The sequence below is a fragment of the Cuculus canorus genome, chromosome 6 (assembly GCF_017976375.1).
Source record: "Cuculus canorus isolate bCucCan1 chromosome 6, bCucCan1.pri, whole genome shotgun sequence".
Classification (NCBI taxonomy): domain Eukaryota; kingdom Metazoa; phylum Chordata; class Aves; order Cuculiformes; family Cuculidae; genus Cuculus; species Cuculus canorus.
In genome coordinates, this window is record NC_071406.1 from 6,758,233 (window position 1) to 6,779,353 (window position 21,121).

General features: G+C 39.4%; 1 protein-coding gene across 6 annotated transcripts in view; it reads right to left on the reverse strand.

Moving 5' to 3' along the window:
- THSD7B (thrombospondin type 1 domain containing 7B) overlaps positions 1 to 21,121 on the reverse strand; it is a 395,032-nt gene that overhangs the window by 100,542 nt on the left and 273,369 nt on the right. For all 6 annotated transcript variants that reach the window (XM_054070664.1, XM_054070665.1, XM_054070666.1 and 3 more), the window contains 2 exons: positions 6,453 to 6,647; positions 1,804 to 2,067 (listed from right to left, as the gene is read on the reverse strand). In XM_054070664.1, coding sequence (XP_053926639.1) covers positions 1,804 to 2,067; positions 6,453 to 6,647 — 459 coding nt within the window. The remainder of the gene's footprint in view (positions 1 to 1,803; positions 2,068 to 6,452; positions 6,648 to 21,121) is intronic.

The following is a 21,121-nucleotide window of genomic DNA, read 5'->3' on the forward strand; positions in this document are numbered from 1 at the left end:
TTCAACACTGGGTAGCAATTAGGAGTTTCTACATTGTATTACACAGGGGTCTGGCTGGAGATTAATAGGTTACCCTTAAGGGAACTCTTAGGGGCATCCAGAAGGTGGAAACATCTCAGCCCTACTTCCAGACTTAAAGGTCTTCAGAGCACTACGTAAAGAGAATGCAGGAGGAAGAGAATATGATAGGACTCTGCTGTACAGGACTGACTACCCCTCTGGCCTCTGACATGGGTCCTGTGCCAGAGTCATGTTACAGTCATTTTTGCTCAGATAAAAAGCTGAAAACAAGAAAGCCAACAATAAATACCCTTGAGCTACCACTCCCTCCAACCTCCTTAAGAGACATTTAATCATTAAAAATGCCACATAAATACCACTGACAGAAAACAGGCTTCCAGGTTATTCAGAAAAGTCCCACACACAGACAACCTCCTCTTTTTAATAGTGATAAAAACACAGAGTTTTTCAAAAGAGCAAGTCACGGCACAGGCCAACCCACCTTTCAAAACCTAACAGCTCCCTTTTTACAGAAGAAAAGGTAACATTGTGGGGGAAAGGTATAGCATTCCTCCTTCATAGGCCACAGAGGCATAATCAATTGGTACAACAGCACATTGTCGAAACACAAACCATGGAAAGCTGCTTTATGAATCCATGCAGCCAGCTGGAACAGCCATCAACAGCTGCGAGAGAAATTTAGCCCAGGACTGAATCACTTCATAAGGGTGGGTTTTTTTTCCCTTTTATTACATGCAGCTCAGGCTGCTGATCCTCATCCTGAAGACCCTCCACAGAGCAGCCCCACTTCTTTCTTGTCTTCCTTATATACTCAGGAACTTTAATGTTCCCAGTATACTACTTAATCTCCTCCCGAGACATCATTTCTCCCTCTACTATCATATAGATCACCAGCAGCCTTCCAACCACCACACTGTGTGGTATCCTAAGCTTTTTGACTGTACGTCAGCATATTAGTGGTTTGGGGACAGCATAGGTATAGAATTTGCCCCTAAGATAAGGGCTTTTGTCTGCCACCTGATTTAACATAACGATTGCAATGAACTGCAATCCGTGGAAACTGGGAGAAAATATCCAGATGGAATGACATCTCCTGCTTGCTCGACCTCTAACTCTTGCCCTGTCACCCTTTGACATCGGCTACTTGATTGTGACGGAACCACAGCCCAGAGCCCTAGAAAGCGGTGAAATATGAATGCATCAATATCAGCTTGAGACAGGCACAAAATTGCAAGGGGACCACCACTGGCTGCTGAATTCACATGTATCTGGCATGAGTAACAGCAGGCGACATCAAAGGGCTTTTTAATTAAGTATGATTATCTCAAGAAAATTCCTGATTCCTTCATTGAAAACAACCATATGAACCTCCAAATTCAGTGAAAAGGAATAAAAAAATTATAGGAAAGTAAAATCTGAAGAACAAAATGCTAAATGAAGTATACTTTCTCCTTCTCCTAAGCTCATAGTTTTGTAGGATTTCAAGACAAATAAGAGAAATGCCTCTGGTATTCTGACAGTGTTGCTAACTGTAACCCTCTTCTACTTCATTCCCATTGTAGAAACACCAGCAGACCCTTACACTGAGAAAGCCTTACTATTAAAACCAATAAGAAGATATTAGTAGAACAGTATTCAGCACTCAGGGCTACCTTGTGAAAGCTGTTCCAGCAAGTAAACAGGTACACACCTATGATAAGCTCCAAAATGAACCATTGAGTGGAGAACTGTACTCAGTATCAGGGCTATTGATGTGTGTTGTGCGCTTTTAAATCTCCTTACCCGAACTGCTACAGCGAGATGGTTCCACAAGTCTGCCGGTCTTATCATAACAGGCAACAGCCTGCAGTCGTACGCCCTCGCCACACTCCTTGGTATCTCCATGGGATTGTGTTCCCAGCTGTGGCTTGGATGTACCTCCTCCGATAATGCAGTCGGACCAATTTCCATGGGGCTGGGAGGTAAACACCTCACAGGGGCACAGCTCTGTTTCAACTTGAGGATAAACTTCTGTATTCTGGCATTTGTCTCGCTTTCTGCTTCGCCCTGTTCCAACCACAGAAATCTGTTCGTTAGCTTAACATCTGCTATACTTGATAACAACACGTCATATTATTTATACTTGCATGAATTCCACACATTAGAACCAAGACAATCTGAATGTTAATATCCAAAAATGTTTCTGGAGCATCTATTAGCTGCTGCCAGTGCTCTGGAGTGCAAGGACAACGTATTTATCTCCAGGGGCAACCGGAGAATTGGAAAATGCTGTTTTGATGGTGTAGAGCAAGGAGAAAAATCCAAAGTCTTGGATAGGTCTGCCCAGAAAATGCTTTGTGATTTTGTATAATATCACTTTTCTCTAATTATCTGATGAAAATAAATTGATTGTTTTGTCTCTATTTGCTCACAATCAATGGTTGCCAGGACAACTTCCAGAGGACTCTACATTAGCCACAACTTCTTTGAGGCTACTTTACAAATTAGTTAAAGATGCACCCTGCACACTAACTGTGCTTTGAAGAAAACAGAAAAGATAATCCTCAGTAAATTATCAAGGCTGGAAAGCATTTCATCGCTTATATTTTGTTTAATGTTTTCCTCTGCTCTATTCCTTCAATATGTTTTAGAAGAAGGCTCTTTACAGATCTTTCATCAACTTCAGGAAGCAGAAGTATTCAAATAAACCTGAGGTACAGCTCTCTGCACCTGCGATTCCCATGCCCTGTTCCTGGAGGACTTCTAGGCATAAGAAGTCATCTCTGGTACATGGAAAGATAACATAAAGAAAAGAAGCCATGCTCCCTGCATCCCTACAATTGCTCCAGGAAATAAAGGTCTATATAGAGCCTCTAAAAATAAAACCAATGCTTTCCTTGGCGTGGGTTAGCCAATGTGACGTGGAGCAATCTTTATGTCGGTTGAGTTCAGGAACATCTTTGCATTTGGCACGTGCACAGAAGGGAAGAATTTATTTTTACTAACAAACTGCATCTTTATCCCATCTTCTAAATGTTCTTAGCTGTCTTGGATGCACTAAAAATACTTTAACAAAAAGTTTTTTAAAGCTTTGATGCCAAAAGAAATGTTTTCTCTTTGGTACTGCACACAAATAAGGAACTAAAAGCAAAAATAAAGTTATATAGCCCAGCAGTCCTCTTTCTAGTCTGGAACCAAAAGTCATTTCATTTCATCACACATTAGTAGGAGCACACACTGGCTGTCATCAGTACCTGTTTGCATACAAATGTGTCCCTCCAAAGTGAAGGGCACCGATTATGGACCCTTAATGTCACCGTCCTTCCATATCACAGCTTTCAAAATGTATTTCCACGGTCATCAGGAACGTAAAATTTGCCAGCACAAAAGGATAATAAATACAAAGAAATCAAATAGTGCCAGCGCCTTCTGTGTATGCCTGCGTGTATTTATTTATATATATATATTTTTTATTTATTTTTTTTAGGAAATTCAGGTAAGTTTTAAGAGGTATAACTCCACATACTTCAAGGAAAGTATTTTAAAAGGCTTTAAATAGATTCGGAGCTCTCTAGTGGCATTTCCAGCACTTTATGTTTGACAAGCTGACAGAAGCCACAAGCTCAGCATATGCATACAGCTGCATGTTCTGCATTTTATTAGTAAACATGGGAATTTGGGATTTGCCCATGTACTGCCATTATTACATGAAGCACATCAGACATAGGTAAGGATGCTAATAATCTCACACTTATACAACACTTTCTTTCCAGCTCGCCCTGCCATCTGTTTTGTTGGAATCTTCTCTCTAATGAAGTTGCTATAAAAGTCCTATTTTGAGGGCAAAAGTGACATTCATCCCATGTTCTTCATAAAGAAGGAATTATAGCATTAGTGATGGCGATATTTTTATCATCTTCACAAACTGCTTTAGAGATCACTATTAATAATACCACTGGATGCAAATTCTTCAATTAAATAGTATATTTAAACCTAATTTCTGAACACTAACAAATACTATATACATTAAATATTACCAGGTAGTATATGCTACATGTAAAAACCATATGAAACTTTAAAAATATACATTTCTACAGAAATGCCTTGCATCCATAGTACTGTGATTGTCTTAATTAATTAAACGATTCTATTAATTAACTGAAGACTTAACTAAAAGCTATGTTTTGATTATAATGACTTTGAATTTTGATATGTTCTGAAATAAGTCTTTCACTTCTTAAGTAATGACTCATTTTATACATAAAGTCTAGGATTAATTACAAAGTAAAATGAATAATACTATTAAAAACTGAGTGGGAGGCAAGCAAATACTTAGCGAACAATTAGCAGATTCCCACTAACTGACATTGTTAATGAACTGTTATAATGAAGCCGAAGCAGTTATTGGAGCATAGACACACATTTTGTTGAACAAGGAGGTGCAATTCATGCACACTTACAGAAAGGTGAAATAACAATGGATAAAGGAATCTTAAAAGGATGAGGTACTTCTACTTCCCAAACAGCACTTTCCTTAAATCTTTGGACTGAGGTCATACGGTTGAGATTTCTCCAAGACTTTTGGCTAGCTCCAATTTTCATTAAGTGTTATGAAAGACAGGTCAATATTAATCTCATTAATTTCTCCCTTTGAACAGTGGTAAAACCAAAACCATCCGATTTGGTCCTCCCTCACTGCTCTCTGTGGACTTGTGCTGTCCCCACCCCAGCACCACCTGGGACACTCGCTGCACATTTGCCACTCACTTTTCAGGATGAGTCTGCTAGGGGCAGGCTGAGACCAGGAGCTCCTTCCCAGCGGGAAGAAGGGAACCCAGCAAGGTCATATGGGAGAGACTGGTGGTGTTTGGTCATAAATCACAGAATCATCATAGAATGGTTTGGGTTGGAAGAAAACTTAAAGATCATATAGTTCCAACCCCCCCGCCTTGGGCAGGGGCACCTTCCACTGGATCAGGTTGCTTAAAGCCTCATCCAACCTGGTCTTGAACCTTGAACATCTCCAGGGAAATGCAGTGCATGTTAGTCCTCTTATTTGAATGGATCTGTCTGACGTAGAATGGAGTAAGAAAAAGGATAGGTAAGAACACACTGTTCTGTAACTTGTACATATGTTCACAAAGAAAATCTGGATTTAAAACTACCTGGAAATAAGTATTCATTTCTTTCTTAGAGCCTATTTTCTATACCATCGGACACGTACTGTTCTGATAGGCATAGAGGATTTCTACTGCTATAAACATACAGGCATTGATATAGAGAACATTTTAAAATATGTGATTTTTACGTAAAAGACAACTCTTTATCCTTCAATGAGCGATACTCACGCATGGCAGCTTGAAGCCATTTTGGCTGAATACCGTAATTGATAGTTACTAAAAACTTGGATCGTTCCAACAGTAACAAACTGAATAACGAGATAGACATGCAGCCAGGTACAAGTGAGTCTAGAAGAAAGAAGCAGTGGTAGCCACCACACTTGGTTGCCATTTAGTTCCCAGGTATTATCAGAGCATATATTTTTACAGCAATGTTAGTATTTTACTCCATAGCAGAAGTCTTTGAAGTTTCATCTCTATTAACAGAGCAAATTCCAGCCATCTACAGCATTGCTCTCAAACACAACACAGAAATAGGAAAATATGTGAACGTTCAGGATAACAATAACAGTAAATTTCTTTTAAACCTTCTGAAAACAGTATAATTCATTTTGATTTGACTTAGCGGGGCAGGGATGGGGATGCAGGGGGAGGACAACTTCTAACAAACCAAGCAGCTCTATAACTAATAATGTTATAGAGTTTTAAAGCTTTTCAGTTTGGCCAGCATTCAAATAACACAATAACAAACCTCAACAGCAAGTGTGGAAAATTGCTCCATGAAATGGTTTGAACTAGTGTGTTTAATGAATACATATAAAAGGTCAAACAAAACCTTTTTAACGATACTGGTTTTTTCTTTATTCATGGTATTAATTTGACCTGTTGAACTACTGGATACTGCTGAGCACAGAACTCCCAGACTTAAACTTCATCCAAATTTCTGTAACTTGTACATATGTTCACAAAGAAAATCTGGATTTAAAGAGAAAAACACATAGGTTTTTTTTATGGGTTTTTTTTTTTTTTTGGAGATGCATTTGCTGCATGAGTCCCAGAATAACAGGTCGGATAAACTTGCACAATGCATAGCCACTGTTTTATTTGGTTTATGTCTAAAAATGGCTTTCTATCACCGAACTGTTCTGCAATATTCTTATCCTGAAATGCATATGCATAAATCAGGCAACCATCAATATCAGATCAAAAAGTCAATTAAGGACGATCCCTATTCTGTTGTGATTTTCCCAAAACTCCAATGTCAGTCCACCAACATCTGAGAAACCTTATTCACAAGCATCATCATCAGATAAATATTGCAAAAGGTTATACCTGTAAGTGACCGTCTCCTACTTCTAGTTGATTCGCAGTCCAAGGTGCATGCTGTAAATCTAGACCAGGGGGTAAAGGTGCAGTCATCTTTGCAGGGAATGAGACACTCCTGTACAAGAGACGGCATAGGTCCTGCCCACCGCATGCAGTCTCCAACATCGGCAGAGTTGTTGTACTCCGACAAGCATGTAACAGCTGAAAAGTAAAGGTACAGAAATCTTCGTATCGTTATAGATGTCATACTATATTCAGTATACGCAGTCAGTACTTGTGTTCGATGTTAGAGTCACTCTTCTGGGTTAATAGGACAATGCTGGTCATCATCCATGCATCACTCAAAGATGTGCTAGAAGTTTCAGAAAATCATACAGACACATTCTTATTTGAGCAGTTTGTTATCTAAATAATAATATAAATTCAATATTTTTTTCGCCATTTTAAGGGTTGGGGCAACAATTTAACCAATGGCCAAACAAGAAAGGAGATAATACTGTGGCTACGTGCCATAAAGCAGATCTGCTCGAGGCCAGGATTCCCAAGCTGTGATGCACACACTACACACGGAACTGAAATTGCTTCAAAGTGGAAAAGAAATTCAAAATAACATGAAAGAAAGCTTCCTTCTCCAAAACTGCCATCTTTTCCATATTTCAGATGAAGGGAACAACTATCCGAGGAGCTTTCCCATACAGAGTGATGACTTCTGCTGTGTCTGAGCAGCCAATGCTATAATTAAACGCTTCTTGCAGCAAAGTGTAAGCAGTAGGTCTGCCTCCTTCAGACTGAATTACCTAAACACTGTGCTTCCCCTTGTGCTCTCCCTCTCTCTGACCATATGAACTTCTGAATCTCTTGCATAAATGGAGATATTTAGGAGCAAGGGCAGAAGCGCTGGGCCTGCAGCCACTTTACAAAAAGCCTGCTTTTACAGTGCATGATAGCTGCTCTAAGAGCACCACTGAATGGATCCATTAACAGAAAAAAAACACGAAATATAACTGCTCTTTGGGTCCCCGCTGAGAACTGTCACTCTGCTGAGCTCCATCTCCCTTGAAGTGCCTTCGCAGGTGGGCAGAGGCAGAGCCGCTGGGCACACACCAAGCTTTACCTTCACACACAGCACGGTCAGGGCTGCGGTCCGCAATCAAATGGGATGCGTTTCTCCGGTCCCCTGCCCAAAGCTTTTCCAGGTTTCTAAGATTGGGCCACGGCAACAGCAAACAACAGGAATAGGGCTGAGGTCGCTCAATTTGGACACAGGTGCCTTTGTGGCCAAGCAAGAGTCAAACCCGGTTTGCCCAGGACTTGAATATATTGATTTCCCTGCAATTTTATTTTAGGTCAATGCTCTTTTCCTTCAACACGCCTGTCCTTTTTTTGAGCTGTAATTATTAATTTTTCAGAGTAGATAATAGCACTGTGTAGCCATGATAGAGGAGAAAAGTATTAACGTATCAATCTGAGTCACAGGAAGCCTGTAATAAAACTTGCATAATTATAATAAATAAAAATAGCCTGCACATCATGGAGTATTTCATTTCATTAATAAAAATTAATTCTCACAAAATCTCCAATATTATCAGCTATTTATATCTTACATTGCACGCTAACCAAAGCAAAGACAGTTCATGACTTGATTGAAGTAATAAAGTGAGGGACAGAGCTAGGAATTGAATTTGGCCCCAGGAGTTTAGTCATGTCAGGCTCTTTGATTTCAGGCAAGACCATGCGTTGTATCATAAAGCTACAGAAGATTAAATGATTTAATTCAGATTTTATTATTTAACTTTAGCAACCTGTGATATTATCTTATGGAAATTTCTAAATAATTCAGGATTTTGAGGCTGCATATATTTATCCTTGTTGCCAGCCCTTAATGTAAGTAGAAGTGCATGAAGAAAAAGGGAAAAAGAACTGTTTTCTTACAGTTAAGGGATTTACTGGGGTGTTTTCTTACAGTTAAAGGATTTACTGAGGTGTAACATCACAATGAATACACCTGATTTGGGGGTTTTTTACCTACAGTGCTGTAAGAGAGCAAGGGATGGGCTGGCAATCACCCGAAAATAAAAAGATATCTTATTAAAATGTAATTAGATTTCTAAGGAAAAAGTCAGCATTTTGAGGAGTGTGCAAAAGGCAAGCAACTGTTAAAAGTCCCTTTAGACTCAAGTGACAGTAAATCAGCATATTAATAACTACCTCTAAATCGCTGATCCTTGCCTTTCACTCCCAATCTCTGTGACTGTTCCTATCTCTCAACTCCAGCATCAGAAACTTGGAGACGATCCCCTTCTCAATTACAAGAGCACGAGGATGGAGGTCAGCAGTCTGTATGGGAAAGTGGGATAATTGCCCTCTTCAGGAAGGTGAAACAGGACCTCTGACGCCCAAGGTCTGTGTTGCCTTATTACCTTCAGCAAGGATATCAAAGATTCAACAACACAACCGTGTCCACATGGAGAATGGCAAAGCACAGATAAGTGGTCTTCTCAGCATGGCTACAACCACTAACGTCTGCATGGAAGGGAACAGGATCCTATGCTGTCAGCCCCACGAAGCAATATTTGCAATCGTATAATAAACCATCATGTTGCAATGTTTACTACTGACGGAAGACAACAATTCATTCTTGACATTAATAACGGCCACACAAGTGATAGAATCTAAATATCAATGTCAAAGCAGATGCTCCACGCTGCAATGACTTATTATCTAACGACCTGATCTTCTGCACAAATGTCCTTAATTTTAAGCATACAAATAATTCACTGAGTTCACTGAAGCTATTTAAATGCTGAAAGTAATGGATACATAAGACGCATGAGATCAGAGCAAATATTTGAGAGATGATGGACCTTAAATAAATTAGTGGCAATAGTAAACAAGGGCAGAGGAAAGTTAAGTGAAAACAACAAATATTGTGCTGGACTGCAGATATATAAACGTGGAGACAAGAAGGAGCTGAAAAGAAGAACATATAATGGGTAGTCTAGTAAGAGACATCTTCAGATGTACCACAGAAAAGCATGAGTACAGAAGACAGGAACGAGGCTGATGTTATTGGCAGCAACAACAGGAAATAAAAGGAAGTGGAAAATGAAAGCAAGTAGGCTTCAAATTTAGAGCAAACAATTTTAAATTAATACAAACAGCAGCAAAGACTTAAAAGACTGAAGGAAGGTGAAATAAATTGGTCAGAATGTCATCAGAGTTCCTGAGTAAATCTGGGAAGAATTGATAGAGACCTTGGGAGTTTAGGAAGACCTAAATGAAGAGTCGAGAAGGCTCTCCTTTAAGGTAATTAGGGACAGGCAGAGGGTTAAAAACATAGAGCCTTCTCTTCTCCAGGCTGAAGAGCCCCAATTCTCTCAGCCTGTCCTCACTGCAGAGGTGCTCCAGCCCTCGGATCATCCCCGTGGCCTCCTCTGGATCCATTCCAAAAGTTCCATATCATTCTGATGTTGAGGATTCCAGAACTGGACACAGGACTCCTGGTGGGGTCTCACGGGAGCCGAGTAGAGGGGCAGAATTCCCTCCCTCTCCCTGCTGGCCACGCTGCTTTTGATGCAGCCCAGGACACGGTTGTCCTCCTGCACCGTGAGCACACATTGCCGGCTCATATCGATGATGATGTCGTCAATGAGCACCCCCAAGTCCTTCATGCAGGGCTGCTCTCGGATACCATTCCTCATCACAAACCCATATTCCTTGGACTGGCCTGGGCAGTATGATGCATTTCAGCCATGTTAGGAAGCAACTCATTTCCTCTCAAGAGTCTGCAAACGTCTTCAGAGATGATGCCAATGAATGAGTTCTTCAGCTGGAGCTGAATTCTTTTCAAAAGCCTGAGCTTAATGGGCCTGATCTTTACAGCATGTCAGTCATAAGAAATGGCAGAATTTCTGCTACATGCCTACAGCTGTGCTTGAGGTGAGCGGCATGAACTGCTAAAATAAATTAAATAATAAAACAAGAGCCCATTAGAGCATTTTAATGGATTGAGAAGGAACCAGACAAGAAGCAGCAGACCTGCCAGATCCACTCCAGTAGTTAATTCAAGAACTAGTCACCTCATTTATGCCTGCTGCAAACTTATTTCCCATTTAAGTTAGCTTTAACTTTTAAGAGAAAAAATATTTTCAAGCGCAGACACTTCTGGAAACAGGATGAGACAAATTTGTTTTCAGTGGAACTTCAGGAGAGTTAGTAAAATTATTCATCCTCAGTGGTTTCAAACTACTGATTGCTTATGTGTGGTTTATGATGCATAAAAAAAATTTCCCCATAATCCAAGGTTCTGTCACAAAGGTTTTAAACTAACCATACGACATAGCCATTTCTGCTATGTCAACATCTCATTTTTTTTTTAAGTGGGATACCACTGGAGGGCAAATGCAGTCCATTTGCAGCCCTGTACACTGTGAGAAGAAAAAAAAAAATCACATAGTAACAATAAATCCCTCCTAGACATAATGTGTGATTTCTACCATCTTTTGCAGCATTCAAAATGGACACAAACATATGAATAGAAATAGCTAATAACAGGACACTGCCAGATAAAGGGTTTCAAATTATAATATTGATTCCCACAAAGACGGGAAATGTAGAATTTCCTTTTAAACTCCTGCTATTCTTTCTTATTGCCATCAGTAAATGCCACCAAGCTGGAATTAAAAAACTTGAGGCCAAGCTGTGGGATGACAATTTAATGCAGTTCTGTTGATCTAAAACAATGGCTGGCACAAAAAAAAAAAGTACATCTTCTCTCCTATACAGTTAAAAAAAATATCATGAATTACACTGAAATGTAACAAGGTTTAAAATGCTAAAAGAAAATATCTTTTTTCAGGGCAGGGCTGGAGCTGATTAACAGATGATGTGGATGCACCTGTTACAGTGTCAACAAAAGGTAGTGATTAATACGAGCAATGAAAATTACTGCATATGCAACTGCTTTGCCTCAAGGCATAAATCAAGTGTTAAATGTACACTTCGGGGAGGAAATTTCCCTTCCTGCTGGTATCAGGTCCTGTTGGGATACTGAATAAGGACTGCTAATAGGATATTCAGTACAACTGTCTCTGTCTTCTTGTTTTATACTTGCACCCACAAGAATATGTTTGTATGCCATAATCTTAGCATACGGCACATGGACGCACAGGGAAACTATATTCTTTAATTACATTTATCTTAAGTAAAAAGCAAATAGCAGACACTTCTATAAACTTTTCAATGGTGAAATCAAATGTTTATATGCTGTCAAACTGCAAAGGCACTGAATGCATTCTTACATGATGTTACATCACAACCAAAGAAGCATGTCAGCATCAAATCAAGTGCTCTCAGTAGGACCATGCTTGACTTAACACCACTACAGACAGTCCAAACAAAAGGAGTGTATCGAGAAAGAAATATGATAGGCATAGCATTGCATCCAAGAAGGAACGATAACATAAATATAGTTCCTCTTAAGTAAAAATCCAATTACAGACAGTCTTGGTAATCATATTCATTTACCAAAGTGATAATCAATTGTCCTTTAAAAATGCACTTCAACAGTTTCCAAAGGGTAAGAAGTTTAAGAATGAAAATATCAACTATCAACCACTAAAATTATATTGTGCCAAGGCACTTCAGTTCGGGAAACCTGTACCAGTGGTTTCAAAACTCTGGAATTAAATGTCATTAGAACATCTGAAAACAATGACTGATAATTCCAGGAAGGTACACTCAAGCCAAACACTAAACCTAAAGCTATTTGGTAGTGTAATTCAAATGGCTGGACTTAGTGCAGGCACAACAGGATGACCTATGACACTAGACAAAGAAGTCTAATGCCCAAGAGTTGTAGACACAACGACGTAATATACTTTTCTGGCTTCAAGTTCTAAGAATGTGTGAAAAATCAAAGCCAGCATGTAAAGTCAAAGGAATTATCTTAATGTAGCTGTTTACCTTCTTAACGTTCATAAAAATTCTCATTTTGTGTTGCATAATTGCTCTCATTGCCCCTCACTTTAACAAGATAACATATAATTTCTTACACTTACCACTAATGAAAAGTCAAAAAGAAGTTCAGGGATAATGCTAGGAAAAAAGTAAGGATCCAGAGTTGCTGACTATAAGCACAATCTCGTAACTCATAATGACCTAATTTTTTTTCTATATTGATGCTCCTCCATACTCATAAAGAGTTTCTCCAAAATCCCAGGTGGAACATTTACATTATTCTTGGTATGTTAATGCAACCCTTAATTGTAGAAGGAGATCAGAAACACACATGATATAAGACATAAGGTTTTGTTGAGACTATTCTGTAAGGATTTAAGTATATGCTTAAGCTCATTGCTGTGACACCCCCCTGCCTTGCAGTCCCTGCAATCAAGTGAAGTACATCCAAAGTTTGGACCTACAGAAGCAAACCATAAGATAACCATTAAAACTAAATCTGAGGAAAAGAACAAATGATGCCAGGAAGGACATCACAGGCACAAATCTCATAAAAATAACTGAGGAAGAGCTGGAACAAGTAGTTATGCAGCAGGGAAATTGGCTCTGAGATCAGCAATTTGCCATTTTGTAATTATTAATGATATTGACAGTAGTGCTAAAGGGCTAACAAATGCCACCAAGCAAACAAAGCGCTGAATAAACACAGACCCCAACCAACGCGCACCATGAACAAATAAGAGGAGCCTGAGATGAGGTTGGTAAGCAATAAAGATAGTAAATACCAACTGAAAAGATAAAGGAAAACAACTGAAATAATTTGCATGAAAAGGGTTCTGGGACGAATTGGGCAGAAAAGTTTGGTAGAGAGCATCTGCGTGGAGAAGAGACTGTATCGAGGGAAAAGAGAGAAGTTTGGGATAAAATTAGAAGGGAAGAAAAAAGCATACAAACTGTGAAGATCCTTCTCAAAGGTCCAGGTTTCAGCTGCTCTTTGGGATGGTTTCTCTCTGCAGCCTTCCCAAAGTAAGATGTGTACATGGGGAAAAAGACAGGTTAGTCTAGGTGCAGGAGCCTCGGAAGAAAAGGAGTCCCAATTGCAGCATTTTTGGGGCCAGACTGGTGGGAGGCCAACTCCAGGACAGCCACAGCCATGGCAGCATCCCCAGGTGCACGTGTCTGACCCAGCTGTAAAGTTCTCCTGTGGCTACATGCCATTGGCATTCACCAGTCAGAAAGGGATAAAGAGGTCTGTACGGAAGGTCTGCATACCAGAGGCGCACATCCCTCCCACAACAGTAACCCTTCATGGCTCAGAGCCCCTCGGCTAACACCACAGCACAAGTACGAGAATAGATTAGTTGGTCTGAAAGGAATTAATGTCCAGGGCTGCATATTAAAACCACTAAAATCAGCACAGGCTGATTTCTGTCATTTAATGCCTTAGGCTGGACTCACATCTGTTCCATTTTAAAATAACTTCCTGGAGTACAATCTTTCTTTGATACTTATGGATGAGGTTGTTGATTATTTGGTTGGTAATATATTATTTAAATTACTGAAAGAATCGAGCTGTACATGTCAACTTTGCCAAGCTGTGTGACTTGATGTTTCAATTCTTCCTCAGCTGCGAGCCAAGACTGCCCACTGTTTAAGGAGAAGTAAGAGAGAAATATATTGCTATAAAGCCCATTCCTCCTCCCACCCGCGCACTGAATGCAGAACACGGGATTCATACATTAATGTCTCGAACCATTTTAGTTTTAATACAAGTGTTTTCTTATTTCAAGTGGTTCACACTCTGCCTGGCTAGAAAGACAAAACAATATGATTTTTTACGCAATTTGAGTGCTTCTGCATTACACAATCAGTTTATGGAATCTTTCAGTATTTTCCCTTTTTTTTCTAACTTTATTGTAGATTTTGAAATGCTCTTACTTTCATTTTCTATTTAAAAGAAAATCAATGGAAGTGTGTTAGATGATTAATGATAGAAATTATGCTTCTGCTCCTTTCAGAGAACATAACAAAATACAAAAATGTGCTGCTTTTTTTCCTCCTCCTGTGCCACACAACTACGAAAACTAGAGTTCAATCTACAGCACCTATCATCAAGTTATATCTATGATCAATTATTTATTGCACAACGTGGAAATAAAACTAGGACATCCTGAAATATCTACATACATTGAGACCACAGTAAGTAAAGAGACTCAAACATGCCAAATATCAAACATGCCAAATAACACAAGAGAGAGAAAACGGAAAACAAACACAACATTTACAAAATTTCTAGCAACTCAAGTTGGAAAATCTCTTAGCTGACTAAGAATTATTTCAGCCAGGTCCAGTTTTTGGTCACACCCAATGGTCATCTTTCACGATGGCAGTAGAGCACTCATCACTACAGCTAATCCGCACGGCAAACCTTATCTTAGGGAGGTCTCACAAGACAGCCCCATAAACTTGTCCAGCCACATGTCCATTTCAATCTGGATTTTCTTTGGTGTTAGGATTAATAAAATTATCCACTTGTATCATTTTTCAAATAACTGGACATTTTAAAACATTGCATTATGCCGGTTTAAGAAAATACATTTGAAAATCTTGCTCTGGAAGGCAGGCACTCTGCCATTTCACTCCATCTATCCCTTTACGGTGAAGGCCAGATACTAAATCCAGAACATAACACACACACTCTGACATATTTACAACTCCCCGAACATTATATTTAAAACATTATGGTCCAAGGTAACACCTCAAGATTTCAATCTATCTTTCTGCCTCAGCTCCCCCCTCCTCAGCTACACTCAAGCTTTGGCTCTTCTCATATTTTAGCATTCAAAATTCCTTGTTGCTCTTGGTCAGTCAGGGACCAGAACTAAACCGCTTTGGACATATATGGGCCCGTCCACAACTTTTCAACTCACTCTGAATCCTCCCACTCTCACCTGCCCATTCTCCACTTTCCCAAGTTAATTCTGCTGTCAACGCTCGAATCCCATCCCACGGGGCATGCTCCAAGCTCCAAGTAAGACAGTGCAAATTAACCTGCTCGTTGCATAGACCGCCTCGTTGCAAAAAGGGGTTACGTGGCAGCCTGCTGTCCATTGGTGGATTCATCCCATTTTCTCTACAGTCCGTATTTTGTCACTGCCTGGCCACACAGTTAATTTTTAAGGGAGAACAAATAAGTATGACTGAAATTATCAGTTCCTCCCTGACAGTACTGCCCCCATAATGCTGTTCACACCATTGCACACAAGTAAAGGCATGCAGATTTGGACTGGTGTAAATTGAGACTAGAATGTGGTCTCCACTATTTATTTTTATATTTAATTAACCATGTTTTTCCAGAATTCAGATATTCCTGGTGTTTTACAACACGGAAAATTGTTACCTTTATCCAAATCCAAAACTGCAATTCAGGAAGTAGTTAACATGAAAATTTGAAATCTCCCTCAACATTTTCTATATTCCACTCATAGAAACTGCTTTAAATTTTTCTGAAGTACCAATGGATTTCGCAGATAGGATCCTGTATAAAAATTTTCACTTCAACTATCACTTTTCTACAGGAAAGAACAGATAAGAACACTAAAGAGGTCGAAGTCTGGCTACTCATCTCCAGCCTAAAACTGATAAAACAACTAAATCTACTTCAACCAAAGCTAATAAAATTGGATTCTCAAATAATTCATGTTATCTAAATTAAGTATCTTCCAGCCATCATACAATACTGTCTACCTTGTGAGACAAAATAAAGATACTGTATCTGAGAGTGAAGGGTCAGCACTGTCTCAGTACAGTAAAGACACTGTACTTAGATTAAATGTGAGAGAGGTAGAAAGAGATTGTGGAAAATTTCCCATACACAACCTTGAGAAATCAAAGGAAATTTTCAGCAGATTTGCCCAGTGGGAAACCTAAGTACGCAGATTGGAATCCCAGTAAGAGCAAAGTCACACTGATGTGTGGGAGTTCCATACATGTATACGTAGTGTTTAAATTATATATATAGAAAGGCTTTTTATACTTCTTCCAAAACATTCCTAGCATGCACAGAAAAAGTGTTTTACAGAAGCCTTACCTGAGGGCATCCTTTCTTTAGCAAGAAAAAACAAAAAAAGACAAAACAACAACAAAACCCCACTCCAGATTCCCCGGAAGAGGCTAACAGTCTAAGATACTGAATTATATATGTCTATACAGTACATATAGTCTGATTCCCTTAACTATAAGAATTAGTATTTCCCCTTGGTCATGTTAAATGAACATTTTTGTGTGAGCGAAGTAGTTCCAATAGGTTTGCCTCCTAAGAATAATAAAAATAATTACACTCCTCTTTCGTTATGTTTGTTGTTCAGACCGTTCTCACCGCTAGCACATTCCTCTATACTCTTCTTTTGAAGCTAACAGATCTAAAGGGACTATTTGCTTTCCCCTTCTAGTCTCTTAAAAATTAGGTAGAAGATCAGAGAAGATGCAAAGGGAGATATCTGACAGCACGTTATGTTTTTTCTTACGATGATCTCCTCTTTCTTTCTTACAGGCAGAAAGAAACATTTCTTATTTAACTGTTGCAACTCTTCTTAAATTTGCACTGAATTGTTATAATTGAGCAGGGATCATAAAGCAGATCATATTCTTGCTAAAAAAATGGGAAAACGAATTTATTTCAACAGGAAAAGCACAGCTACTATTACACTTTCTTTTAATATCTATGAATGAAGCATTTGTTTGCAAGCATCTGTTTCTAAAGCAATTACACAATCCAAACACTGACTGATCACTATAGGATTGTTCATGTATAATAGATACAATATTTGGACACAAAAGGTTCTCTATTGTGATTTCTTTACCTCTGATTCAGATCGTATAATTTATTGTTTATTTAGCCAAAGAAACAATCAAATGCAATAAAAACAAATAAATACATCAGAAAGTAAATTGCACCAGAACTAGAAATACTGTTCACTCTGCTAGAAGACTATTAGTACTTTTAGATAGACTTCATATGTCTCATTCCAGCTAACCCTGAGGTAAAGCTGCCTGGGACACTATGCTACATCTTCTTATATTACAGCCTTTCCAGTACAAACCATTTTAATCTTGGCTATAACAAATCACCGTTTTGATTCTCATCTTATACCCTCTTTTCATCTGTGAAGCTCTGTTCATCTTTGCTGGAGCTCAGAGCAGTTTCTCCCACAAAATTGCTCTGTGTGCAAATCCTTCTTGATGCAGAAGGCTTCTGCCAACTGCCATTAGAAGACCAGAAAACATCATGCTTAAAATGAGGAACATTTAAAGCAGGTCATCTTTGGAAAGTACTTGGAATAAAACTTTACAGAAGTGGTTTATGTTTATTTTTTTCTGACTTCTTAAAAAATATTCCTTAAAAAAAACTAGGAAAACAAGAGTCCATGAAAATACAGATGATTGTTCATAACCTGAGAGTGCCACAACAAGAGACTCACCATTTACTTCTACATATCCTTTGCATGCCTCATTTGAAAGTGGCTGAGCCACAAGTACGCATCATCAGCTTCCTTCTCCTGCAACAGCAGAAAGATCCTCCATACCTCTGAGAGGTCCTCAGCGTCCACAGATGGCATCGGGACCCACGCTCACCTCTGGAGAGGCAGGTCCATGCCAGCCATGGAGGGTATCGTTAAAGAGCACATCAGTGACTCAGAGCTGAGGCTGCCTCAGTGACACGAAGCCCAGAGGAACATCAAGCCCTTTCTTCCCTGGACAGGGAACAAAGACTATGGCAAAATATACCTGGCACTGTGAGTTCCCTTAAAACCGAGGAAACGTAATCAGAGGGACTTCCAAAATTTCCCAAAGTTGTAACTACTTCTTTGATTTTAGAATAAGTTATTTAGGAAATAAAATTCAATACAAAACCAACTGAATACTTTGAAAATCCATCAAGATTCACATCACATTTCCTTTTCAGAAGAGAGAACTGATATCTGGAATTTTAAGTGTGTATTTCAAAGAAAGAGTAAATAGCAGCCTTTTAATTCATCAGAAGCCCAAAGGAAAGGAAGCTTTCCATACAAACGTGCTGTACTTGGGAAACTACCTCCTTCATTAATGAAAGCAGAAATACAGCACATCACAAATTCAGAGTACTTTGTTTCTATGAGCAAGTTTGACATGGGACGGCGAAACATGTTAAGAATGTATGGCTATGCAGAACTGAGAGATTCTCTAAAATATTGCATCTGTATTTTGCCTTCTCTAGATCATTCATCGTAGCAGACCTTTGTCTCGATTTTCTTTTAAACCTTTTTCTTGTCCTATTTGAAGACCCATGCTCCAGGGTTATATCTTATCAGTTAATTAACTTTTAGAATGGAAACACATCAAAAATTACTATATAAACTTTTGTTCATATATATCAAAGCCAATGTCAAACAATGTGGTTCCTGTGTACCTAATCCAGGGGACCTATAATAAAATTTCATCTTCCATTTACAGCCTGAGGCAAAAGAGGGTCTTGCAAAGAGATGTGTGAGGCGATGAGGTTTAGAAAAGCAATAACATTGCTCAATAGTTTAAATATTGGTCTAGCTACTAAATATTATGCCGCGACGTTCTGGTGTTACATTATTATAATAAACACCAAGATTTCATCCATGATTTTTACTTATTCAGAAAAAAATAGGGGCCTACAGGAAAGCTGGAGAGGGACTACTCATAAAGTCTTGTGGTGATAGGTTTAGGGGCAATTGGTACGAACTGGAGAGGGGCAGATTTAGACTGGACATTAGGAAGAATTTCTTCACCCTGAGAGTGGTGAGGCCCTGGCACAGGTTGCCCAGAGAAGCTGTGGCTGCCCCACCCCTGGAGGTGTTCAAGGCCAGGTTGGATGGGCCTTGGGTAGCCTGAGCCAGTGGGATGTCCCTGCCCATCGCAGGGAGGGTGGAACTGGATAATCTTTAAGATCCCTTCCAACCCAAACTGTTCTATGATTCTATGATTCAATGGTTCTATGAAAACAAAATTCATTACAGAAAGGAAAAACATTGCAATTGTTTTTTCCCTCAGCTTTCCTCCTTGCAGGTAACGCTGTTCTTCAGTAGATCAAGGCAACACTGAGAGGGAAGTGTAGGGGAAGGGGTGTAATATATCAGTCTCCCACTGTAAAGTAATGAACAATTTAGCAACAAAATACTAGAAGCAATGAAAACCATTAGTTTCATTCGGGGTCTATAATTTCACAATCAACAAGGAATAAAGGAGAAACCAATTACACTGGAAAATTTGAATCAACAAATAAGGAGGAGAGGGATCTTCAGAAACAACTTTGATTTTTCTTTTACTGGCTTCTCACCCAGCATCAACAAATTTCACTGATCTGTATTATAAAAACTCAAAAAAATCAGGTAAGAGGGGATTAAACTAGAGCCAGTATTTGAAAATAATTTTGCCAGCATTTGAAAATAATCATGGTTCAAAATGACAACGGAAGACCAAGCAATGAAAAGGATAAAACACATAAAAAAGATTGAAGAATTTGAATGAGAATCATTCAAATGAGCCTGAGAGGATGCTACAAGGGCTGAGAGAGACTGGCACCCCCTCACTCAACTCCGAGTACGACTCTTCCCCCAAGTGAGGAGCAGGCACCCAGGTTCCCGACTCCCATCATTTTGGAAAAGCTGTGTGCTGGCCTCTTCTCCCAAGCGACAGGGGACAGGACAAGAGGGAATGGCCTGAAGCTCCACCAGGGGAGGTTCAGGTTGGATATCAGAAAAAAATTCTTCACAGAAAGAGTCGTTGGGCACTGGCAGAGGCTGCCCAGGGAGGGGGTCGAGTCGTCTTCCCTGGAGGTGTTTAAGGAATGGGTGGATGAAGAGCTTAGGGACATGGTTTAGGGAGTGTTAGGAATGGTTGGACTCTACGATCCAGTGGGTCCTTTCCAACCTGGTGATTCTGTGTGATTCTGTGATCTGGCATTGAGATCAGTACAGCCAAACCAAAAGGAACCCATGACTGGGCCCAAAGCATAGGCTGTCTCCCAGGGCACACCAGCAAGAAGGGAAAAGCAAGGACAGAAACAGGAAAGAAGCTGGGAAGTTTGTCCAGGGACAGGTTGGAGAGCTCAGTTCTGCACATCAGACCTTTCCTTGGGAAAACTAGTCCTTGAACAGAATTGCATCGAAAGAACGAAGGTCAAATATGAATTTTATTTTGAATTTTATCTCTGAAAAATAGTGAGTTTTAGTAATAGAAGGAGAAAAATCTATACATAGCAGCCAAGTGCAACACCAGTCAGCCCTATTAAGAGTTCAATAAAAAGTAATGTGTCCTGTAGTTGAAATACTCCACAAAGGATTTTGGTTGCTGAATGTACCAATCTTATCAGATAACAAGCGAGAGTTTAAGCTGAATTGAGTAGATCAGCCGCATCACCACAGTTATACTCTGCACACTCTGCATGTCACACAATTGTTCATCAACGTGTTAAAAATAAATGCTCATTTTCATATGCAGACACCCTAGGAAAACCAAAACACACACACACGAAAAGCCCCTTAACCATCCATCTGCAGATTTTATTAAAACTGCATCTCCCTCTGGAGCAAATAGTCTGCAATTCCCTTGGCAACACACAAGTACTAAGAAAGTCTTAATAATCTGCATTAGAAATAAACTTCAGACTTTGGACTATAGGAAACACTGAATGATTTCTCGCAGCA